This window comes from Catharus ustulatus, chromosome Z (genome assembly GCF_009819885.2).
Source record: "Catharus ustulatus isolate bCatUst1 chromosome Z, bCatUst1.pri.v2, whole genome shotgun sequence".
In the NCBI taxonomy this organism is placed as follows: Eukaryota; Metazoa; Chordata; class Aves; order Passeriformes; family Turdidae; genus Catharus; species Catharus ustulatus.
The window spans coordinates 8,851,547-8,876,594 of NC_046262.2; the positions used below are offsets into that span (position 1 = coordinate 8,851,547).

The 25,048-nt window shown below is 53.7% G+C and overlaps 1 protein-coding gene across 3 annotated transcripts in view; it reads left to right on the top strand.

Moving 5' to 3' along the window:
• The window catches only part of IL11RA (interleukin 11 receptor subunit alpha), a 31,655-nt gene extending 17,218 nt beyond the window's left edge, over positions 1-14,437 (top strand). For 2 of the 3 annotated variants that reach the window (XM_033085822.1, XM_033085820.1), the window contains exons 2-13: positions 397-496; positions 837-897; positions 1,004-1,170; positions 1,292-1,406; positions 2,203-2,235; positions 2,648-2,811; positions 2,950-3,113; positions 3,226-3,367; positions 3,753-3,848; positions 4,019-4,118; positions 4,703-4,782; positions 14,052-14,437. In XM_033085822.1, the coding sequence (XP_032941713.1) occupies positions 397-496; positions 837-897; positions 1,004-1,170; positions 1,292-1,406; positions 2,203-2,235; positions 2,648-2,811; positions 2,950-3,113; positions 3,226-3,367; positions 3,753-3,848; positions 4,019-4,118; positions 4,703-4,782; positions 14,052-14,092 (1,263 nt within the window). In that variant the 3' untranslated portion in view covers positions 14,093-14,437. Of the gene's footprint in view, positions 1-396; positions 497-836; positions 898-1,003; positions 1,171-1,291; positions 1,407-2,202; positions 2,236-2,647; positions 2,812-2,949; positions 3,114-3,225; positions 3,368-3,752; positions 3,849-4,018; positions 4,119-4,702; positions 4,783-4,887 lie in introns of all 3 variants that reach the window. The other variant, XM_033085821.1, reaches the window with a different exon arrangement.
• The last annotated feature ends 10,611 nt before the right edge of the window (positions 14,438-25,048 follow it).

A 25,048-nucleotide genomic window follows, 5' to 3' on the forward strand; every position in this document is an offset into this window, starting at 1 on the left:
CCCTTCCCACCCCAGCTGCACATGCACAGGTCTCTGGACCACCCTGGGATTGGGAGCCAGCCAAGGCTCCCAGCACAGGATTGAAATGGCAAAAAGCCCTTAATCCCACCAGCCCACGAGCCTCAAGCTCCTGGTCAGTGTCTACCCCCTGCATTCCTGCTCCAGGCATGGGGACTGCTCAGAAGCCAGGAACCAGCTGTGACTCTGGCACAGACTCGGCCAGATGTGCCAGCTGAGGTTCCCGGATTCAGTCTCTCTTCTGTCCTCATCAGAATGGGATGAGATAGAGGGAGATGCAGGATCCATGCCCCTGCAGGAATGCTGTGGGCTGTGGAATGTGCCAGCTGCCCCACTGCAGGGAATAACACTCTCTCCTGCCTTCTCTGCCTCCTCCAGATGCGCAGTTCCATCCCAGGCCTGGGCAGGGTGATGGTGTTCCTCGCAGCAGCCCTGGCATCAGCCTCCTTTGCTATCCCTGAAGACTGGGGAGAGGAAGGTGAGCTCCCCCATACAGCACCCCCCCTTCCCATGTCCCAGGCATGAGGACCCTGAAGACACCCCATTTCCCCCAGACAGGAATAGACCTTCTAGAGCTTTGTGAAACATGGCCTTACGTCCTACAGTGATGGCCAACCTGTGTTTCTGCTCATTGCCCAGCCCCACCTGGGACGAGGCCTCACCAGTCCCCTGTGGTGCTACCTGCATGAAGCAAGACCCCATTGCCAGTGCCCACCCACTGTGGGGTACAGCCCCAGGGACTCCCCACCTGCACCCCTGGCCCTGGTGTGGGGTGGCATGGAGTGCTAACACCCAGCTGGGGATGTGTGTCCCTCCAGGCGTGCAGTATGGACAGCTGGGAACGGACGTGACCCTGTCATGCCCTGGTGTCCCTGCCAGGTAAGTCTTTTCCTTGCACATCAAGGCACCTATCCAATGGGATGGTTTACAGGGTGGGCCTGGGCATCCCTGTCCTCTAACGCAGCCTGCCTGCTCTCCTCCTCAGCTCACCAGTGCAGTGGAGACGAGCAGGTGCCACGGCGCTGCCAGAGGGCTCAGCCATCCAGCAGGGATCCCTGGTGCTGCCAAGGGCCAGCTTGGCCTTCGTGGGAACGTACAGCTGCCATGGCGAGGACGGTGGCCTCCTGCACACTGTGTCCCTCCGCCTGGGGCGTGAGTAGCATGTCTGTGACTGGACTGTTCTAGGGGCACACTAGCACACTGCATCCCTGTGTGCTGGGTGGGCTGCAGGATGGGGGACTCGTCACTGACTGCTGTTTCCCCCGGACCCCAGACCTGCCTGGAGTTCCCTTTGTGTCCTGCAGAGCATCTGACTATGAGAATTTCTCTTGCTCCTGGACCTCCAGTGTGGAGACCTTCCTCCCTACCAGATACATCACCACATACAGGTGAAGTATCCCCACAGGGCATGGATTGGGCGTGTTATGGGTCACAGCTAAATCCATCTGGCCATCCCACACATGCCCTGGGTTCACCTCCTTCCCCAAGGACCGTGCTGCACCCCAGAGCAGGTTCTGTTTTGGGGTGAGCAGAGCACCAAGCATTTGGGGGTCTCAGCAGCACTGGGGGGCTGGCACAAGCAGGCTCCCTCCCTGCTGACAGCTCTGCCAGTACCAGAGGGGCAATAAAAGAGAAGCAGGTCATCTGCAAGCTTCCACGCTCTGGCATGCTTTGGGATGAAAGGAGCCCTGACAGCATTGCTGCTTCTAATTATCCCTGCAAGCCAAATTAGCGAGTGCCTTTGAAGTCCAATGGAGCTCATAAAACACAGCCCTGCTGAAAGCTGCAGGAGCTGAGGGCTTGGTGGGGAGGAGGTTGAGTGGAGCATCAGGGGCTCCACAGGGAGGGGGAGTGGAAGCATGAGTTTTGGGGGGCTTTAGGGGGAGGGTGAAGCCAGGCTCTGGAGAACTGCTTTTATCAGTGTCTCTGTGTCTTTGCTGCTGTGTGATGAAATCCCAGGCAGGGAAGGGTGTCCCATTTCTTTTCCCTGGGATCCCCAGCTCATGCCAGGCTGTTCACTAGAAGAGCTGGACATGCTCTGTCCCCCCTGCTGTCACATGTGCATGTCAGCGTGGGAGCTGCTTTGCAGTGTGGCCTGCTGTCCCTCCTCTGGGTCATGGTGGGGTTCACTTTGTGCTGCCCCCTCATCCTAATCATCTGCTTTTCCATCTGTCTCCGTGGCAGGAAGAAATCTCTGACAGGCGAAGAAAAGCGGAGGTAGGACTGACTCCCACCCTGCTCCTGCTCCCCAAGCACTGGCCCCCATCCCAAAGGCTCTGCTGCTGTCTTCAGCAGGGACCCCAAAGCAAGAGCTGGGGATCCCCATCAGAGAACCAGCTATTTCCCAGCTACTCTGGGAGTGTGGGAGGAGGGTTTGCCTCAGGGAGAAGGGTTTACCTCAGGGAGAGACCTTCCTGGGCAGAGTGTGGAGCTGGGATAAGGGTCCCTTCTGTCATACTCAAAGGGATATGCCATACTCTGGAAGGGTGAGTGCAGCTGAGCCAGAGAGGCTGCCTCCTCCACCAGGGTCTTGGCATGGGGGTCTCCCATGGCACCTCTTTGGCAGCATTTGGAAATTGTGCGTGGTGGGCGGGTAGGACGTGTCCCCATCCTGCCTCCCTGTCTGCAGGAACAAGAACGGGCACGTGGGGCTGTGCCTGCAGGATCCGTCCCGCCCTGGCACCTGCACCGTCCACAGGTCAGAGTTCTGGAGCTCCTACCGCCTGAACATCACCGAGGTGAACCCCCTGGGCTTCAGCTACCGCCTTCTTGATGTCACCATGCAGGCCATCAGTGAGTCCCCATCCATCTGTGTGTCTGTCCCACTGTTGGTCCATCCCTGGGCTGTTGCCGGGGGGTGGCAGTCGGGATCCCTACCCCCCTGTGCACACAGTGCAGAGTGACAAGGGCTTCCTGTCCTTTCCCACACAGTTAAGCCTGACCCTCCAGAGGGTTTGGTGGTGGAGCCTATCCCCCTGGCCCCACGGCGACTCCATGTGAGCTGGAAGTACCCTTCCTCCTGGCCAAAGGAACCCCACTTCCAGCTGAGGTTTCGGCTCCAGTACCGACCCGTCATCCACCGTTCCTGGTCCGTGGTAAGTGTGCAGGGAAAGGCAGGGCCAGCACAGGAGCAGGGTGTGCCTGAGGCCAGGGAGGGTAGTGAGGCATGCCCCTGCCAGCCCCACAGCTCCCCTCTGCCTGGCACAGGTAGAGACGGTGAATCTGTCTGAGGTTATCACGGATGCCTTCACCGGGCTGGAGCACGTGGTCCAAGTCAGTGCCAAGGATTTCCTGGATGCAGGGAATTGGAGCGAGTGGAGTGCTGAGGCCCGAGCAACACCAGTCAGAGGTGAGAGGGGGACCGAGTCCACAGCAGCCTACCACATTATCCCATTCCTTCCCAAAGTCCCCCTGAACTGCCTCTCTTCAGTCCCTTCCCCATGGCACTCATTCTCCCAATTTCAGCCAGAGCGAGTCTCAACTCCAGGGCCACTTAAGGTTGGGAGGCAGAGCTGCAGGAGGACAAAACGCAGCCCATGTCAGTCTGCAGCTGTGCTGATGCCATTTGGGGATTGCCCCCTACAGGACTTCCAAAGCACCATTAGCCCCTCAGTGGTACCCTCGGGCTCGTGGGACTCCAAGGCACAAAGATGCCCTTCCATGCTCCTCTCTGTAGGTCCCCGGGGTGCTGCATATGCTTTTGGTAAGTGTTTCCATCCCTTCTGTTCTTCCAGACTTGGCCTCCACAGCAAGTGAAGAAACCACTACAGATGCCAGACTGGAGAGCCTGGCTGAGGAGCCCTCCCAGGCTCCCAACCCTGAGCCCATAAGTGAGTAGAGCTAGGGGTGGTGGGCAGGAGTGCCGTGTGTATGGCTGAGAGCAACAGGAAGGGTCTCTTGCCCCAAGCCTGTGTGTGTGTGTGTGTCCAGGAGCTTGCCATAGGTCCCCAGGTGCTGGGGACTGCGGCATCCCTCAGCTGTGACAGTCTGTCTGTCCCAGATCGCAGTGACCCCTTGGAGAAGATGGCTGTCCTGGTGTCCCTTGGGATCTTTGCCTTCTTCATCCTGGCTGCTGTTCTTGTCATCACCATCCTCATCTGGTAGGCTGGGTTTTGAGAAGGAGGGGCTGTATGACTGCTGTCCCCATCCTGTCCTGAGCATTCAGCATGGAGCGCCCTGTGATCCCTGCCAAAACACAGTTGGTGCCCTGGAGGGTGGTTTATGTTCTCTTTGCCCCGGTGCCACACCCAGCCTGCCTGGGCTCTTTCTAACCACCCCAGATCCAAAGGACCTTTATCTAAATCCCCTCAAGATGCTGCTCCTTCTAATCCTCCCAAAGGCTCCTGCTGGGGAGTCTCACGCTCCAGATTCAGCAGAGACATCCCTGCATGTGCCTTTGCTCCCTGGGAATCCTGTCCCCAGGTCCCCTCTCATCCAGCCACCATAGGATCTCCCTGGCATGCTCTGGCTCTGCTGTCAGTCCCTGTTCCCATCCCAGTCCTGTTCTATCTGGTGACCAGTTCCTGCTGTAGCCCTGGAGCTGGCCCACTGAAGAGGCTGAGCTGAGCTCAGCACAGCTGGGCACAGCTGGATGGAAACACAGCAGGATCACTGGGCATTTGGGCAATTCTGATGCTCAGAGAGGCTCTTTGGGGTCTTTAGCCACCATTGCTCTCATCCCCAGGCTCCGGGTGAGGAAACATGGCAAGGACAAGACCAAACCCAACTTTTTGGTTGCTGCCACCCACTTGAAGGCACTACCAAGTGAGTCGGGGTGCAGGGGGGGAATGGGGGGGAATGTGGGGCAGGGAATGCGGAGCGTGGGGCAGGTCAGTGTCCCCTTTGACCCCCTGTCCTCTCTCTCGGCAGAAGCTCAGATCCTGTAGTGAGCCCTGGCCGATCCCTGCTCCCTGCACCCGCTTGCCCACGCGTGGGACTTGATGCCACTGCTGGCCCCCAAGGACCCCACGCCTCCTGGGTCACCCCACAGCTGTGGACATTGCCGGAGCCCCCAACACCCTGGGGTTGCAGGATGGATCCTAAGGAGAGAGGCTCTGCTCTCAGGAGCGTTGGACTGCCTGAGCCCACCAGGAGCCAGCTGGAGTCACTTCAGGCTCAGGGTGACAGGCCAGCTCCACCTCCGAGCGCTGCTAAACAAATGGGGATAAGACACTGAGCCAGCCCCACTTCACTGCCTAGTGTTGAGGGGGACCATGGGTGTAGGCTCCCGGGGGTGCTGGGCATCAGTGCCAGACCGAGGGGTGCTGACCCCTGCCTGTCACCCCCCACCGGCCGCCAGCAGGCGGAACAGAACACCCCCTGCCCCTTCCCTCTGCCCCAACCCCCTGTGCTGTGGCTGGACGGAGCAGCGATGCCAATAAAGGGGATATGCCAATGCTACCATTGGCACTGTCCAGGCAAACCCCAGTGCAGATGATGTGGGGCCAAGGGAAGGATGAGTGCCAGCTTGGGAATGGTCCTTGCAGGAGGTGCACAGGCAGCAGGGCTGCCTCCCAAACTGTTCAGCCCTCTCTCCAGGTGCCTGAAGGGTCTGAGGGAGCATGACAGCTGAGACAGGACCCTCTGCACAGCCCCCCTTGCTCTGCATGCGGCCCCCTTGCTGCACCTCGACCTGGCCCCTCTAATGGCTTCCATGTGTTGGCACCTCCCGACCCCCGTGCTCAGTGCCAGCAGCCCAACGAGATCCAGATGGAGCTGGATGGAAATTCAGACAGCGACAATGCGTGGAGCACGGGGAGCAGAGCCAGTGCAGGGTGGGGACCCACCTGGGTCCTGGGGCTGCCTGTGACCCTACAATGCAGAGGGAGCCTGGACTGGGGCACCCACAAAGGGTCCTTGTATCGGCTGGATTGTAGGGAACTGGGGCAAGCTGTGCCTTTTCCAGTGTCTTGTGTGCCCACAGGCTCCCTGCTGCTCTCACTGGGTGCCCTGGTTGTGGGGTCCATGCTTGACTTTGTGGGGTTGCAGCCCTTGCCTGTCTCTCATGAGCACATCAGAGAGTTGGGGTTCAGCCCTCTATCTGGCACTATCCCTGGACGAGAGCAGAGCTCTCCACAGGGCAGGTAAGGCAGATCACCACCCTGGGGAGGTGTAAGGAGCCAGATCTTGCCTGGACTTCCAAGCTCAGCAGCCACATCACCTCTCCCAGGTGTATCCCTAGGTTGAAGCTCCAGCTGTATCACACTGCCATCATCTTCTGGGCTCTGATCCCCAGCATCCAACCCAACCAACACATATTCTGACATGTCATAGAGTCACCTTTGTCTTGTCCTGGTCACCCTTTTCTGTCCTCAGTCCCCAGCAAGGCATGGCAGCCTTTACCATTGGAAACCTCCTCTTATTGCCACCAGATCCCACTCCTCTGCCACTGTGGAAGGGATCAGGGCAGTGGTTGTCCAGAGATGCTGTGGAACACAGGTGATGTACATCCCATACCTGTGGCTCCAGTGTTTGCAAACAATTTTCCAGTATCTTCCCAGCAATTCTCAGTAATTTCCCAGCATCTGGTGCTGGTTTAGAGCCTGCTCGAGATGTAGCAGCACAACAGACAGAAAACGTGAGACGGCAGCTCTGGCCCCTGTATTCTGCCTGCTTTTAAACTCCAGGAAGTCCAGGCATGCTCCAAATAGAAGTTTGTTGCTGCTGGCTGGGGAACACATAGATCTGTTGTCCCCATGTGCCAAGCCTGTGTCCCCTGGGGCTTGTCTGGCCAGGCAGTAGGGACACCCAGTTCTGATGACCAGGGCAGCTTGAGGGCAGGAGAGGCACATCTGGGCCTCATCACTGCATCCTGCTGCCCATGGTCCTGGAGGGTGACCCCTTTCTGGTGTGAGGAGTCATGACCTGCCATCCGTTTGGCAGCTGGAGATACCAAGAACAGGCAGGGGGTTTGCATGCCACCACAAAATCCTGCTTGCCTGCACTGTGGCTTCCTGCTGGGATGCCCCATGGCTCAGCTCCCTGCCCCAGTAGCCTGTAAATGTCACACACAGGCTGTGAGGACCCAAAGGAAGCAGCAAATTCTGTGCTTTGGGGAATAAAGAGGCCTGGTGCTGGGTGCTGCTCTCCCTGTTGCCAAAGGGGAAGATGCACTGGTGCTGGACATGGGCAAAGAGGGCTTTCCAGCAGACTGAGAAGATGCAAAGGGAGGGCTGGGGTGAGCAGCAATCTGGAATAAAGGAGAGGGACCCAAATGCCAAAATCAACTTTGTCTTCAAGCTGTGGAGAAGAAAAACAGGAAGGGACCATGAGACCAGTCCCAGTGCCGGCACCTCCCTGTCCCACTGTGGGGCCAGGGCACTTCCTGCAGGCTTGGGCTCTCTGGTGGCTCCCAGAGCCGCTGAGTGAGCAGGAGGCTTCCTGCTGCAGGCTGGAGCCCTGCCTGGACGCACCCTGCCCCAAGTACGCAGAGGCACATCCAAACTTGCCTTTGCTGCCATATCCCACCCTCCACAGGGTGGATGCTGTGCCAAGATCGCCAGGGGAGCTGGTACAAGCCGGGCCTGGAGATGCTGAGAATGTGCCAGGTCAAAGCAGCCCATGGACTGCATCCACATGAGGCAGGGATGTGTCCAGCTTCCTGGCAGGGAACAGGGACCAGCCCAAGCCCAGCAGGAAAAAAGTGCAGAACATGGCTTGGGATATACTTGGTTTTAAAAATTTCCATCAGCTGATGCTACGCACCAGTGCAAGTCTCCAGCACTGAGGTATGGAGACATCCATATCCATTGTCTCCATCCAGCACAGGGTGGCCAGATCGTGTCTCAGGCAGGGGCTTGTTTGGAAAATCTATAGCTTTGGCAAAAGCCTTTGCAACAGGGCACTGGTTGTGGGTGGTTGTGCAGCAGTGCCTGGGCTGTTTGACTGCCACCAGCCCTGCCAAATTTCTGAGCTAGCCCTCAGGACTAGCCTCCTCCTCTCCCTGCCTCGCTGCCAGGATCAGCCCGCATTTTGCTGGGGAGGAGGCGAGTTGCACAGGACTGTGAAGCAAAACAGTCTCAACTTACCTCTCATGGCTGCTTCTGCTTCCTTCTGTGCCAAATCCTGAGCCAAGGAAAGAAGTAAAAGCAGCTTAAGCAGAATAGCCATGAAATATACAGCCGTATATGTCATGAAATGGTGTAGAGAGCAAAGGGTATGTACACAGTCAGTGGTTCAGCAGGAAGGGAAGGATGCATGGATTGAAGGAGACCTGCAGATGTATATATGAATGTGTGGATCAGTTGTCAGGGGGAGGAAGAGATAGATGAATTTATAGATTAATGTATGGATAGGTGGTTTGGACACTTAGTTACCATCCTAAGCATCAAAGATGCTCACTCTGCAGGGGCTGACTTGTGAAGAAGGATGAGAGGCCCATGGGCAGAGAGCAAGGACTGTGTTTGGGAACAAGCCTTGGGTGTGACCTGTGTGCCCAGTCCTCATGTGGCATCACAGCTGACATGAGCCAGAGCCTGAGCTGTCATCAGTGCAGGTCCTGAGAGTACAGGGGAGAATGTGAGCATCTCCAGAGGGATTGCATCCCCCTCAGGAGCCACTTCCATCTCACACTGCCCAGACACAGAGTAGGAACAGCAGAGACAGTGTGCCCAGAGACGCAGTGCATCCAAACATGAATGCTTTGAAAATGTAGTGCTGAGCATTCACCCTGACCATGGCTTTCATCTCACCTCCATGTGGATACCTCTGCCTGGGAACTTGCTAGAGATCCAAGCACTCAACCCATTAGAGACCCCTGTGATCCCCCATACTCCCTCTTCTTCATCTGCATCCCTTTCTAGCTGCCACAGGCCTGAAAATTCCTTGCTCTTTTTCTGCAACAGAAGAGGAAACATCACCTACCAGGCCAAATGTGGAGAAGGAAGAGAACTGAGACATCTTCTTGCTGCTGCATTGTCAGCTTCTCCCTCCAGAAATTGGTTGGTTTCTTTTCTTTGCTTGCTGGGGCTGGCCCCTTCCCTGCCTCTAGGATGCTTCTGTTCTTTCACAGACGGGAAATGCCAAGCACCTGGCCACAGAGATGCTGGGAGGCAACAGCCAGCAGCACAGCACTGCTGCTTTTGATGCTCTTGGGAAATAGTTACACCCTGCTCCAAGCAGCAGCAGCAGCCCACAATTTTCCTGCTAGATTTTCCCTTTTTCTGTTTTTTTTCAGCACTGGAAACAGTCCTGCTGTCCAAGCACGAGTTCCAAGTGTGTTGTGTCCCTGTCCTGGAGTGTGGTGGCACTAGGGGGCACATGCTGCGTGCTCCCCATGCACACGTTTCTGCTGTGCAACATGAGGGCTGCACCTCCTCAGAACTGCCGTGTCACTTGCTCAGAGGAGATGATCTCCTCCCTTCCCCATGGCAGGAACTCCATCTTCTCCAGCTGCAGCGACTAAAACAGAGCAGGACACACTTTGGCAGCTTCCCTGGGCAGCCTCTCTACCTGCTTTCCTCCCACCAGCTGCACTTTTTCCTCCCCTGCATTCACTGCCACATCTTTGTCAGCATGGGCAGAATAAGCAAGTGGAGGTTATGGACAGCATGGCCCAGCCCTCTGCAGGAACTTCTGAACCAGCTGTGACGGTCCCATGCTCCCCATGTTTCCAGGATTCCATGGAGCAGGCACTGGGCAGACAGAGTTCTGTACAGCTATGCCTTTGTCTTCATCCTGAATATGATGGACCCAAGTCAAATGTGCCTCTGGGAGTCTCGTGTGTGCTGTGCAGGGTAACATCACATTCAAGCAATTCCCAGCCTTTGTTCTCCACTGGGAGATCCACCAGGTGTGGGAGCAGTTGAGCTCCACGTGAATTCTAGGCACTGGCACTGGCAGTCACCTCTGTGCTGATGGATCTGGAGGTTGTAAGGTGCCCAAAGTGTCAGATCTGTCTGAGATCCACTCCTGGGATGATGGCTGATCCCCAGCAGGATCTGCAGGTCTTACAGGCACTGATTCCCAGGGAAAGCTAACCTGGAAAGTGCTGATCACTAGAAATATGCTGACCTGGAAGGCACTGATGCCAGAGGGGATTCTGACTTGGAAGGTGCTGATTGCCAGTGGAGTGCGGAGGATGCCAGCCTGGAGGGCACTGATTCCCAGGAGGATACTAACCTGGAAGAGAGATGCCTGGGACGATGCCAGTCTGGAAGGCACCAATCCCCATGGCTTTGCTGACCTGAAAGGCACCATTTGTCCAGAACATGGTGCTTTATTTCCCCTACTACAGAGCATTTCTTTCAGCTCCCCACATACCCTGGGCAGCAGCTTGGCCAGGGTCCTCTCCAAGGCTTGTCTAGGGATCCACACTCAGGCATCTGTGGCTGGCGGCAAAGAGCCTGGCCAGCTGCCTGAAGGGAGCTGAACCAGCACCACCTATTCCAATTTCCCTCCTCCCCAGAACCAGCTATGGGCAAGGGGCCGTGTGGCTCCCGGCTTCTGCCAAGATAACCACGAGCCACATCCTTCAGCAGGCGAGATACACAGACTCTGTTTTCCCACTAGATGGCAAACATTGCCTTCAAAAACAGCCTTCGGAGAAATTGTGCCCATCCCTGTGAAAGGAGGCTGAGAAAATGCTCAGGGAAAAGCCTGGGGGTGATGGGCCTGAGGCTTCTTCAGGGTGGGGCTGGAGGTGGCAAGGACCCTGACATGATCCTCACCTTGCTCTTTCTGTCATTTCTGAAGTGGTTTTCCTTTCCCAGCTGCCTGGTTTCTCCCCGGTCCTGGAAGACCCATCCCTTGTCCTGTGCTGGTGGGACTGAGCACCCTGGGTGTGCAGGAGAAGCATCTGGTTAACTCTGGGTAGCACCTTGAACTTCCACAGCCACAGAGCGAAGCCCAGAAGCTTTTCTGGGAATTAATTACATTGTGGTTTGTGAACCAAATGAGTGTTCATTCCTCTCTGCCAGTGCCCAGGTCCACAGGCAAGCCATTATGCTGTGTGGAAATAAAGGAGGCAGGGATGAAGGGTGTGCGTGGGGATGTGCACACTTGTCTAAGGTCTTCTGCTAGCTCAGAAGTATTTCCAGGCTTGTTTAAGTTTTAATTCAGACCCAGATTTTTTCATAGTCTCTGTATTATCCTTGTGCAGAAGTTTCCTGAGTGTTTGCTGCTGGCCCTGGCATTGGTGCAATATTGCTGTGTGGTTAAACATGATGTGTCATAGCTAATGAAGGAGCTAACTGTGGATAGTAAATGTTTAATATGGACAAATCAAGCCAATTAGGGAATGTCAAGAGAAAAGTGTGTCATCTCAGCTGTGTCTGTCCTGTGTGGAGGAGAGGTCCTGTGGAAGAGTAAAACCCCTGCCACCGCAGGATCAGCAGCTCCTAACACCAGCCAAGGGTAAAGATGCTGGATGCAGATCTTCCTGCAGACCTCCAGCCCACCCTGGGGGTATCTTCACCTGGGAACAAGGACAGTTTTTTCAGAACAAGACTTTGTTTCTGGAATGCAGACCTCTGTGTGGCTGGAGGGGATGGCTGTCATCTCCAGAGCCAAGCTGGGAAATGAGAAGTAGTAAATCATCTCACTTAAAACACTCCTTGTAGACCCCCAGCAGGACTCTTGGCCATTCACAGCATGCTGCCTGGTTTTGTGGCAAGCCTGTGGCCTGGTTTTGTGGCAAGCCTGTGGCTCAGCAGTGCTCAGACGGGAGCACCATGGATCCCCAACAATGACAGCCCCTCACCAAGCATTAACTAATGGCAGCAGCTGAATTCCCTCCACAAAGCACTCTGGAGCCCTGCTCCTCACAGCTTCCTCTGCCCTCGCTGCCTCAGTTTCCTCCTGGGACATTGTTTGGTATCATTTACACTTAGGTTAGAAGAACCCTTTAGGTGTCCTGGCCTTTCTTCCACGAGGGCTGGCAAATCCCTCACCAGGCTGTTTATAGTCACAGAGAAAACTCTGGAAAATGAAAGGAAGAGTGTGACTGGGGAATAGAAACTGGGGGAGCTGTTGGGAGCCAGTGTGCAGCCTGTGGCTCAGGGCAGCGAGCCAGTGACAGATCATGATGAGCCAAGCAGGTAGAAAGAGAAGGCCCTTCTGGCCCTTTCCAGCTGGGCTCCCTGCCAACCCTTGTGTTGGTGTGTGCTGATTACTGGGGACAACAGGGACAGCAGTGACAACGTGGATGGTGTGGGCTCTGGTGCAGCACCCCTGTGGCTTGAGGCTTCCCCATCCCTTGGTGAAACTCACAGCCTCTGCAGGCAGCAGAGCAGAAGTTCAGCACAGATGTGACTGCCTCAGTCCTGAAGTTGAGATTTACCAGCCCAGGAGGGTTTGACCTCTTAACCTGAGGGCACCAAGGAATGGACAAGTACCCCTGTCTAGGGCTGTCATATCTTTGTCTTGATGTGTTCCTGATTCCAGCTTTCCAGTCCAGGTCCTGGGGTGGTTTCCACTAAATGCTTCCTGTCTCTGCATGGCATCTCCAATTGGTGACAGGCTGCCATGCACAGCAGCCACCCTCCCACCCCACAGTCTTACTTTGGGCCCCATCTCAATCCCTGGAGGCTGGGCTCTGTTAGGAGTGGTCTCAAGATAACCAGCAAACCAGGGGCTGAGGCAAACTGGGAGCCATGTTCTCCCATCCGCAGCAGCGTGACACCATCCACATCCCTCAGCTTGTGCTGCCTGGTGAGAAAATCCTCTAAGCATGAGGCTGGCAATGCTTCAGAAATTCTGGTAGAGCTGCCTGAGCTACCTGCAGAAAAGGTAGCCAAAGGAGCTGGAGAAATGCTTTTGCTGTGTGCAGAGCTGAGGAATGAGCCTCTCCAGACCCGTGTGGCAGGATAAGGGGAATAGCCCACCGTGGCACTCTGAGAGCCCCAGCAGAAGCATCGTGCAGAAATCAACACCCAGGCATGCATAGAGAGGAGCAAGGATGCTCCAGCTATGCTTGCACTAAGAAATCTGACAGGGACTTCTTTCTGGTTGGGAATGTTGCCTGGCTTTGGGTGAGGCTCGCTGACCTGGGCCAAAACCTGCTGGGAATAATGCTCAGAGTTTTCCAGCACAAGGGGACATTTGCTCCAGTCACTGCCACCTGCAGCCCTGATGCCCTGCAGTGGGCACCCCACTGTGTTCAGGGGCACTGGGACAGTCAGGAAGGTCTGAAGGAAGACTCCTGCCTGTAGCTTGGCTAAAGAGAGCTGCTGAGCTCAGGGGCCCACTGGAAGGTTGGATGGAAGGAAGCACAGAACAATTTGTGTGCCACCATTGCTGGGAGGGCTGCTGCCCAGCAGCAGGGGAACCCAGCAGAAACCGAAGCCTCAGAGGAAAGAGGAAGAAGTCAGCGCTGTTGGTGGCTCAGATCCTGCAGTGGGTTAGTGGCCTCCCCTTCCTGCGGGATTTTTGCTGTTTGCTCATTCTTATTACAGAGAATAATAGGAGCTTGGCTCTGCTCCAGGGCCCACTTCTGCAGAAAATAACCTCTTTCTCTTCCTTTTTGCATTACAATCCTTTAAAAGCAGCAGTTCCTAAGCTGTGGCTTGAGGATCTGTGGTGAAGACCTGACAGGTGATGTGCAGACCTGCTTCTTCACCTCTACAGTGCTCCTTGCTCTGCAGGGCTGGAGACCTATAAAAGTGTTAGAACTGGGATCTGGAGCCAGGGGTCAGGTCATGCTTTTATTTCTTCAGGAAGGCAGTCACTTCAAAGATAAAAAACCGAAAGGATCTGCCACCTTTGCTGGAACATCAGCTGCAAAAGGAAGTGCAGGTTCCCTTTGCACAGGCTCCAGCACAGCCCATGGTGACTGGTACTGTGATTCCCTTGGTATAACAATTCTGATACCCTTCCTCAAAGCACAGCTCAGATCCAGAATGTAAGAAAAGCCCAAAAAAGACAAGGAGACTGGTTGTCAGGGTGATGGGCAGCAGCTGAACCCTCACAAGGTGCGAGAAGGGGTGCTGCCCACCCAGCTGTAGGGTCTTGCTCCTGTCACGCCAAGGGAAGCCCAGTCTCTTGGTATCTCTGGGATCTGAGGTGTTGACCCATCCTGTGCTCCTCATCTTTGCCAGGAACGGCAAGGAGACAACACAGCTCCCCACTGCTCCTCTAGTTGTGGCTCAGGCCAGGAGTGACAAAGTACCTCTGCAAGCCACACAATCCATCAGCAGCAAAGGACAAATTGCCACTGTCAGCTCTAAAAGAGAGAGGATAAGACCAAGGTGTGGAGCTTGCAAATGTCTCTGCAAGGAAATGAACCTTCATTGTAGCACTGTGAGTATTTACTGAAATGTACACAGGGCTGTGTAATCTGTAAACCTGAGCAGACTGTAAAAAGGGGGATAAGGTGCCAAGTCCTCCCTTTATCATTTAGATTTACCTTCACTTCTTTTTTCTTTGAAGACAGTTACCAGGCTAAGTTTTTGTATCTTGTACCCAATAAAGATATTGAAAGCCCTTTAATCTACTGCTGTGTAATCAGCAGCTTATTTCACTGCAGAGGTAAATGACACTGGAGTAGACATTAGCTGTGCATGGCTCGGAGCTCTCTAGAAAACATCCTTGATTAGCTGGGAAGTATTCACTGGCATGCACCTGGGGCAGGCTAAGCAGGCTAGCCTTTCCCCATCCATGGCTGCAAACCAGGTGGCTTTCAGTGTCCTCACACAGATACAGGGGGCCATGCACAGCTTGTGACACCATCCAAGTACATCAGGAGGGTGCCAGGAGGGATAAACCCAGTGAATGGCTCAGTGGAGTGTGTCTAGGGCTCTGATGTGATTTAGCTCTGAACTGACACTGGCTTACATGTACGAGCGTGGGAACCTTGAAAAAGAGTCGCAGAGACCCACCAGGATGGAGAGTTTGGCTTCCTCCCCTGCTCACTGTGTCCTGTGCAAGCTCTTTCACCATAAGCCATGGGCATATGTGGCTGTTACCTGTGCCCAGCTCCCACCCCCTTCCTGCTGCCACTGCTGGTGCTGGTGGGAGCTTGGCAGATGCCTTCTTGCTCTGTGTTTGTGTGAGAAGGGAGCTATGGGGGCAAGGCTTGTGGAACCCTCCCCGCACATCACAGACTCCTTGAGATGGTGTCTCCAGCAAAGACAAGTGTTACATGACCAAAGCAGGGCTCCTCTGGCCCAGAGGATTGTAACAGTGTTTTCCTATTGTGTTAGGACAGTAGGGAGGTAAAGAGAATGCTGAAGCATTTCTCATGGCCCATGCCAGCTCTCCACACTGTGGCTTCAGTTCCTGCACACCAAAGGGAGCATCAGCACTCAAGTGCAGGATGTGCCACCATGTGTGTCTCTGTCAAGGAGCTGTAACTCTTGCAGATGCTGTCCAGAGACTCAGACCTGCACTAGACCCTAAAGCCCCCACAGTCTGATCTAAACAGACCAGGCATACAATGAATGGAAGAGTTATCTGCCACTCCTGTACACACCTACACTCCTGTACAGGGAAGGAGGAGGACAGTGAGTGACACACAGAGACCGTGGCAGGGCTACAGTTAAAGGACGAGCCTATTGTCACTGTGGAGCAGAGCTCAGCAGTGTCATTCTACCATATGCCAGGTGCCCCTGAGCTCAGAGCTGCAGCTTATCTGTCTGATAAGCTCTCTGACATAGGCAGGGAGCAATCTCTTCTGCTGGGACTGCTCCTCCACCTTGGGGCATAGTGGTGACAAGGAGCATCTTCCCACAGCATGACCACAAATACTCTTGTCCTTTCAGAAATGATGTTTGGGATGCAGCACCAGCAGCTGCAAGAAATATAAAGTAAGGGTAGGCATGTGTCAGAGCAGCCTCTTGCTTTGTGCCTATCTCTGAGTCATGTCATGTTCACCCCAAGCACCCCATCCGCAGAAATCCCTCTCTTTTTAAATTAAAGAAACCAACCAACCAACCAACCAACAAAATGAAAACCACAAAGAGAGATCAAGCCACAAGATACTTGAAATGTGTTGGAGTGACACAAATGCTGACTGATCAGCATTTTTCAGTCAAAGTCAGCACAGATGTGGTCCAGTGTGCTGTTTCTCTACTGCAAGGAACTGGAAGTACCCATCAGTGCCATTTGTGAGTTCACATAAAACCAGCCCAACCTCGTGCATCATGTCCTCAGCCCTGCACCACCCCTGGATGTCCTCAGGCAAAGTTCTCTCCAGCTTTTTTATCTCTGCTGCCAGTTTCTGTGGGTCTCCAGGATGTGATGCCACACACCCACAGCCTGGAATGGCTCCGTGTGACAGCTAGCCTTGGACTTTGCCTGCCTGAACAAAGACAAGAAGAGACCCGCTGGTGCCTTCCTTCTTCCCAGCGGGTGGCTGCCTTTTTCTGCTGTCCGGGATTTTTCAGGGAGTCAGGGACATTGGGTTAAGCATTGCTAGAGCAGGGCAGAGAGCCAGGAGAGCTCTTGTTCCCGTAGCACAGGAGGTCAAAGGACCAGCACGCTCCATCCCGGACAGCGCTCACAGCTCCTCTGTCTGCAGCCGCTTCCTCAGGATGTGAGGAATGCTGGTTTCATCTTGGAAATGAAAGACAGAGAAGAACCTCTGCTGGTACCCCCCATCCCAGCCCCCTCTAGGGTGAGGGGTGCCTCAGCAGGCAGGATGCTTGCAAAGAGCAGCTGTCCCAGTACCCTGTGGGGCTTGTCAGAGGACAGCAACAAGCAAGGTGAGCACAGGTTAATGAGCCTCTTTATGATTCAGAAGAGTGGCAGTATATACCTCTTATAAGAACAAAAGGATGTGAAAGGCATCAGGTGAAAGTTCACAGTGCAAAGGGTGAAGGAAACAGCCCAAGAGCAGCAGTGCTGGGTCAGGACAGAGGCTCTCTCACTCAGTCTGTCTCTTCAGCTGAGACCCTTACTGGGTACATTAGAGAAATCCACTGGAGAGGAATCCAGAGTCATCCTTGCCTGCCAGCACCCAGGAGTCACCAGTGCAGGAGCTTCCCCAGCTGGAGCTTGTGTGGGAACCACATGCACCTACCTGTGGTGGGTTTGTCCAGCCCCTGGCTGTGCCTGACTAGCACCCTGTGCTGAGAGTTCAGTGGATTATCAACAGAGAGCGTGAAAAGAGCACTGCTGTTGTTTTTAGACTTTACCTGAGCATTTCAGGGAAGCAGATGGAACAGGAGCTTTTGCTCCTGACATGAGCATTGCCATGGGTTGATCCTGGTAATGCTGCAGTGGGCTGTGTGGAGGACTTTTCTAACCAAATTTGACTGGGGGTCCTGGGTCAGCATCCCTGAAGAAGAAGGAGGCTTTAAAAGGCCTTTAAGGATTCCAGGGGATCAGTGCACTTCTAATGCTGGAGGGGTGGCTTTATGAGAAGTGAAAGGAGCTCAGGGGTTCAGTAGCTTTCAATGCTGCCCAGTTTCTGATAGCTCCTTTCTAACAGTTTAGGAGTCTAGCTAACACAATGGCTGTGCTTGGAGTTGGACACATTTTCTTTTCCCATCCTTCTGACTGTTATCTTGATGACTCTCCCCTCTGTTTCCAGTAAGAAAGGATGTACAAGCAAGACCTTCCTCAGCAGGGCATGGAGCCAGTCTGCCTTATCAGGCACAGAAGAGCCAGCCAGGGACTTCCCATTCCTTGCTGCCGTGTCCCTTTAGGAATACCAGCCTAGTACATCTTACATGCTTCAGACACTTTCCTAGCTTCCCCTGTGCACACTCGGCAGTTCTGTCCCAGAAGACTTTACTTGACTGTCTTTGATGGCTTTTTCCTGTTCCTGTTAAACCTCTGCCTGGAAATCCTTGCACTGGGGTATCCCACAGGAAAACTGGGAAGTATGATGCTGTTCTGGAGCAGTACAGCCGCTTTGCTCCACAGGGAAGCCCTCAAATTCCCAGCCACTGTGGTCTTCTCCAGCTCCCTTTGCAAGCAGCTGATAAAATGTCTCACTTTGGAATTTTGGTGTTCGGCTCTTTGCCTGTGCTGTCCCTGATGGCCCATGCAAGCATAGCATGGAGCTGCAGACTCTCTTCCCAACAGAGCTGTGCCAAGACTCAGTCTTCTGGCTGTCAAAGAAAGCCCATTATAGCAGCTCTGTATCAAACCCCTGCAGAAATACTTGCCCTCCATGTTCACACACAATGTCCACAACAGGAGAGCAGAAAGAGGAGGAGAAATGCTGAGCAGATTGAGGCTGCTCAGACTGGAAAGTACTGACCCAGAAGGCTTTTGTGTAAGTACAACCAGACACAGTCAATGAGGGGCAAGATCTGGACCAGAGTACACTGAAAGGATTCTGGAAAAATAGAGGGCAACGACCCTCCTGAGGACCAGCCAGAGTCCTTGTGAAAAAGCACCTCAGGGTCACATTCACAGGGGCGAATGGCCTGTTGAAAGAAATTGTTCTCTCCCTACCTTTGCCTGCATGCAGCACAAGAAAGGCTGCAGCCTCAAAACTAGTGGTGCAAGTGAGGCAGAGCCCTCTGGAAAGCTGGAAGGTTCTGCTCATCATGGACTTGTCCCAGCTGCCAGCACAGCCCATGATGAATGGCCCCAGCATGTTCCAGCACACCACAGCCCCCCAGCACTTACTTTAGACAGCTGCAGCACAAGGAAGACAAATGAGATCCAGAGAAACCCAACCCTCTGCTGGCCCCCTCCGTCTCTATTTACATGTCTATTTTCTCCTCCAAGGCCATGCATCTCCTTTGTTTAGGAGAGTGTCTGGCTTCTGATCTTGTTCCAGATGTTTTTTTTGCTTGAGTCCTTCCTTATTCTGCTAGAGCACTGAGCATAGACACTTGAGGGCCTGCTTTGACTAGAACTCCCTTGACTCCAGTGCTTCAGACCTTGCACCAACCCAAAACCGTGGCCTCTGCTTGGCACTGCCCTGGGGCCAGGCACTGCACATCTCCTGCCAGCCAAACTCACAGCTGCCTCCCACTCCAAATCCTGGAAACATCACAAGGATGAGGATACCATGAAGTGGCATGGTCTCCATCTCTCTATGCTCTCCAGAGAGACAAAGGGCCCTCAAGATGAGCCTGAGCCGTGCCCTCGCTCCAAGCCTGGTCTGAGCATCAGGATGCTGGCGATGCACCCATCCACTCCACCAGAACGTGCAGCAGCATGAGAGCTCTGCGGGGAGCCCAGCCCTGAGAGGACAGGTGGTCTGGGAAGTGTTTGGCAAGATGGAACAGTATGTTCTGCCAGCTAGCTCTCCAGCTTCAAACCAGCCTTTATTTATCCCTGAGCAAGGCTGCACAGCTGCTTTCAAAAGGCGTTTGATGCTAAACTCCTTGGCTTCACGTTCGCCCTGAAGAGCTCTTTTCTGTTATCTCTTTGGGTTGCTTTCCTTTTTTCCTCAAGCCTAAACTCAAATTATGCTGGTGAAACAGAGCCAAGCCTGCCAAGGCCCTCATCAGGAGCACCCTAGCATGTGGCCCAGATGGTGACAACAAGGCTGCTGGTTTTCACTGCTGATGGTTCACACTCGGCTATTAGCACCACACAGCCTGCTCCACTTCAAAGGTACTTCTAATGGAAAAAACACAAGATCTGTTTCTTTCAGTCTGGTGTGGCAAGCTCTCCCCATGTTCCCAAGGCACCTTCATCACTTGGGCACTGGGTTGGATCCTGGATTTGCATCCAGGAACAAGGGTTTCTTGTGACCCCAGGCAGCCTCACACCAAGCACCCAACAAGCAAATGAGGGCTTCAGAACATAACCCCATCCTCCCTTCTCCACCTTTTAGAGAGATTCCCAAGATCATGGGAAGTGAAGGAATTCATGTAGCCCTCAGAAGTATGCATAAGGCAGAGAAAGCCCACCTCACCCACTAGGAACCTGGTAGGACAGTATAACAGGGGGGGAAAGGATTAGGGTGGACTGCCAAGGGTCATCTTACCCATCCTCTGCTGAGCCAGAGGCAGCACTACTTCCAGCTTTCTGACAAGCTCTGGTCTCACTGTAAAAGTTTCCAGCAATGGACCTGGAGTATTTCTTAATCTCTGTCTTCCTGCTAAATGAAATTTCCCCCAAAGTCTGACCCCTGTGGTTTCTTGACTAATCAGAATTAAACTCAGTGCTTCTTTTCACTTTCTTTTCACTATATCCCTTGGTGCACTTGGAGACCATTTCATCCATTCCTGGAAGCAAGATTGAATCAAGATCCTTTGGCCTGTTGTTTAAGGCCACATCATTCACACCTCTGATCGAACTCACCACTGTTCTCAACTACCGTCCCAAGTGGGTGCACGTCTTTCTAGAGTCCAACTGTCCCATCTGGGACCACCTCTCCAGCAAGACTGATTTTTATAATTCATGCACTACAGGACCTCTCATGAGTGACGTCCAAAATCCTCACTAAAGAAATCTCAGAAATAAATCAAGCAGCCACCCCTGCTGAAAGGGAAGGGGACAATGCCTGGATGCAGTGACAGCAAACTGCAGGACATGTACCCCTTTTTCCTCATCCCAACACAACCCCCACTTCTCCTATTAGCACTGCACCAGCTGCCAAGCTGGGCTGGAGAACTGAGCACCTCTTGGTGTGAGGCTGACTCACAAATGGCTCTTTGTGGTGATTTTTTTGCTTCGGTCTGCAGTAACTCAGTTTTAAACACCAGCTCTACAGCACACAAGCATGCCAGGAGATGCTATTTTCTGCAACAAACCACCTGTGTTGGATTTGCTGGCACCAGGGCTAGTGAGCAGTTTAGCTGGAAGCCAGATCAAGGTAAAGAGAGCATCCCTCCTACCATCCTCTGTCAAGCTGCAAAGTATGTGCTGCTCCAAGTGTCGGTACTGGGATGGGGGGCAAAGCAGTGCAAACAGGACAGAGCCTGCCTTCCCAAAGTGAGAAGCGCTGAGATGAGTGACAGCATCTCCAGGACCTGCTGCCCTCCTGAAGCCAGCTGAATCCCACAGGCTCAGCAAAGAGCCATTGCACAGTGCAGACACAGCCCTCAGAAACAGCTGGGCTCCACACAGCAGATATCAGCCCTGCTTTCACCCCAGGCAAGCAGTGAAACCCGCAGCCCTGCTCTGACACTGGGAATTCCCTGGGGTAGCTGTCCTTGTCAGGGTCAGAGGACAATGCAGTGGCTGGGAAATGAAACCAAGCACTGTGAGAAGAGGCTGAATCTGTAGCTGTAGCATATCCGGGACACTTCTGCTTTTGTTCTTCGCAGTACAGTGGCTGTCATCCATCACTATAAATGCTCACTGGTGCCTTTCCAAAAGCTGTGTCAGCTAAATAAAAAGGTGGGAAACTATACATTGCAGGTACTTTCAAGGAAAACACTTGATTTGTTCACCAAAGACCACCTCAGCAGCTCACATTTCTAGAGTATCGTCCCTCCCACAGAGAGCAGAATGTTACAGCTTGATAATTTAAACAGGATTAAGGAGTGTCCATGTAAACAGAGTTGTGGGCTTGCAGTGTGAGGACAGTCTGTGCACATCTTAGCAGAGGAGGGGCTTTCCCATCCATGACATCTGCAAGAAAGAAATGCTGCTTTCTGTGGGAAAGTGGGGAAGAAAGCTTTGTTTGGAGCAAAGAACAACTAAAGGCTGCAGCAGGTGAAGTTTCCTTGCAAATCTGCATTGGCACAGCTTCCAAATCCTTTGGACACGCAGAGAACAGTCACCATGCCAGTAAAATATATCTAGGGCAGAAGGATCCCAGGAAACTGGCAGAAACTGGGCAGCATGGGGCCAAGCAGACAGAGTGAGACACCTGGATTGGAGGTTTGTGATTGTTATGTCTAAAGAAGGATTTCAGGAAGAGCCCCTGGGTCTTCCTTACTATCAGCAATCTTCTGGCTTTCCCTTTTCACCATGGACAAGGAAATATTTCTCATGCTTAGAGGTATAACAGCCCCTCAGGTTGCACATCAATTTCACTAACCCTAGAGAATGACAGAAATCTCGTCTTTGCTCGCCCCATGGCTGCCCCCTGGCAGAGCTAACCTTTGCTAGCCCCCTCCAAACCCCATCCCTGCAGTCTGAGCTGGTGGTGACCTCTCCCCTCAGACTCTGACAGAAGCAGTTCTGTTTTGCCCCTATCCAGCCCATTTTGCTGTGGTTGCAGAGCAATTGAGAATAGAAGGGAGGACAGGTTTCCCCCAGCTTTCTGTGGCAGGGCACACAGTGTGGAGAGCGGAACAAAGCCTTGCCTGGAGGCACAGCTAAGCAGGAAAATAGGAGGGAGAGGTGGGGAGAGCCACAGCAATGGCACTAAGCCTCTTGTCACTGCCTACCACTTGTTCAGGGGGGTGGTTAACAGATACTTTCCAGAATGTTCTCTCAGCAGGTTAAAGTCTTCTCTTCACTTGCCCTCCTGGTTTTGTCTTTATCTCCAGTTTTGAGTGCTCCTGTCATAGAGGGAAGATGGGTGTATCTGAGGGCAGAGAGGAACGGGTCCCCTTTCCCTTTCCAAAGGGAGCCCTGGGACCTGGGCAGAGCTGTGCCTGGCTCGTGGCTCAGCCCCCACTGCAATGAGCTGAAATTCCTGATACTTCTAGAAAGACAAAGCTGAGTCAAGTCCTGTCTAGACACAAGGGTCTCCCTGTAAGACAGCTTCTGGGCTCAGTTTGACTCTAGGAGTTCAGGACAGGAGAAACACCCTGGTCCCATGCTCCAGGCCTGGACATCAAACCATGGAGGTGCAGGCTGGGGGGAGTTCAGCAGCAGGAGGAGGGTGGCTGGAGTGGCACCAGCTCCTTCTTGGAACCACACAGCCTGGCTAAGAGTGCTGGCATCATCCCACAGGACAAATCTCAGCAGAAAGTGTCCAGACAAGCAGCAGTGGTGATGATATGCTGGAAGTGAGGGGGGAGCAAGCGGGGGCCTCAGGATGAAAGATGCCAGGTCTGGATCATCTCCATCATCCACACATGTTGTTTAGGCGAGAGCCAATGTACAATGGAACAAGACTAAAGGGGCTTTTCCTCACCTGGCTTCCCACCCTTCCCAACCATCCACATGTTCCATCTACTCACATAACCCCAGACAGGCATCCTGCCCGCTGGATCTGGCACTTGTGCCAAGGAAGAGCAGCCCCTTGCCTTGGCACCATGGGGAGACCACCAGAATGCAGAACAACTGGCCCCTGCACTAGCAAATGTGCCCAGGGCATGTCCAAAACTCCTGCAGGCTCTTGTGCACCGGGGAGTCAGGTGAAGAAGCTGTGTGAAGGTTGTGAGAGGGGGAACAGCTTTTAGCCCCTGTGGTGCTGCTCACCTTGCCTGCAGGTCTGTGTTGGGGGGATGCAGCTGGTTCCTCCCCAGTCACTCCAGGAGCAGCATGTGCAACACATGGGGGATGCTGGTGGCAGAAAAAGCCCCTGTATACCGTCTCTTTGGAGGCAAGGGACAAAACCAGTTCCAGTAAGTACCCTTCCTGGAAAGGGTGTTATGGCACAAAGGGAGACCAACATGGCATTTCCCTTGGTGCCCTTGCTTGCAGAGAAACAGATGAGTGTTTTTGCCATGGAACCTTCAATCCTGCCTCCCAGCTGGGTATGTCTGTGCCGGGTCAGACCTTGAGACTGCAGCAGATTGTGCCTGCTGTGTCTGGTGCCCCTTGAACTCAGCCTGGGCAGCATCCAAGACTGCTTTCACCACGCCAGGCAGACACACGAGTGCTCTCATGATCCCAGCTGTGAGTGCTGGCAGCCAGGGAGTGACCTGATGCCTGCTCAGTTTGCTTGCATAGACGCAGCCTTGTGCTCTCTCTCCTGCCTGATGCACAGTCATCAAGAGAGTGGCTGTTTTATCTGCTCCTTGTGAAAAGCTTTGCAGTTATCTTGTTGCACCACAACATGTGAAATACAGGTCCCCAGGTTTGAATAAAGAGCTACAGGTGATTCAACCAATGCTCCAGAGCCAAAGTGATTCCTGCATGTAACTCCTGAGCCACTGAGGGTATGTCTGTGTCGTACTGCAATGGATTCTGATCCTGCACCACCCACCCTCGAAGATGCAGTGAGGATTGAAAAAGAGCAAGAAAAGCATGTCTGGGGAGACAAAAGCAGGAGGAATTTTTTATTGAAACTAGCTTTGGACTGGGAATCGAGGTTTTTGACACGGCAGTGACTAACTGCTTTCCCTAAGGAAAGTGGCTGCTTCCTTATAGAGATCATTGACATTTTGACTCAGAGATACTCACTCCCTACTTTACTAAGTACTGAACAAGTCTGGTTTTTGACAGATTTCCAAGAAGAGTTGGGCTCTGGAGTGGGAGGAGAGGTTGTTGCATGGCCAGAGGAGGGACAGGAGCCAGGACCACGTACCTGGTCCAGAATAGTATCTCTTCTTGTCCTCCCCTGGGGTCTGAGAGCAGCCTGCTGCCAGAGCTGGGGTCTGGATCACCATCCACTTGAGAAGCACGGCAGGCAAGGACCTAGCAGGGATCTGTGGTGTGCAGCTGCATTGCTTTGAGGAGCACACATTTACTGCTCCCAGGAGAGATGGGAGCCCTGGACTAAGACATCCCTGGAACTTACGGAAATGGATTAACCTGCTTCCAACATCGAAGAGATCAGTGCAAGCCCTTTCTCCCTCATTTTCTCTGATCCAGGACACTGTTCTCCTTGTCATGGTAGCCTGCAGCCAAGGATGAAGCTGATCCACCCCAGGCTAAGCCCCTGCCCTTCACAGGGACCTGCTCCAGCTGCAGCAGCTCAGTCTCAGAGCAGATCCATGCCAAGCATCCTCCCCAGCCACGGCCCCCTCACAGGTCACTGAGCGAGCAGCGGGATGGCTTCTGTCCAAGCCAGCACCAGTTATCCTCATTTCCCACTCACACTGTTTGTCTTGGCCCCTCTTCCCATACCAGCCTTCCTTCTCTTCCTTCTGCCCAGGACTGAATTGCTGGGGCTGTCACTATAGTTAATGATCTGGGACAGAGCTGGTGCTCTGTGAGAGTCATGCTCAGAGACATCCAAGCCCAAGGCATTGCATGTGCAGATGCCAGGGAGGAGGATCCCAGAGGGGAGAGCACCTGAAAGAGAAACAAGCCGCCAGCTAAGTGAGCCAGGCGACCAGGGGAGAAGAAGGGACAGGATTAAGTTTGCACTCAAGAAGTGTCAGCAAAAAGCCAT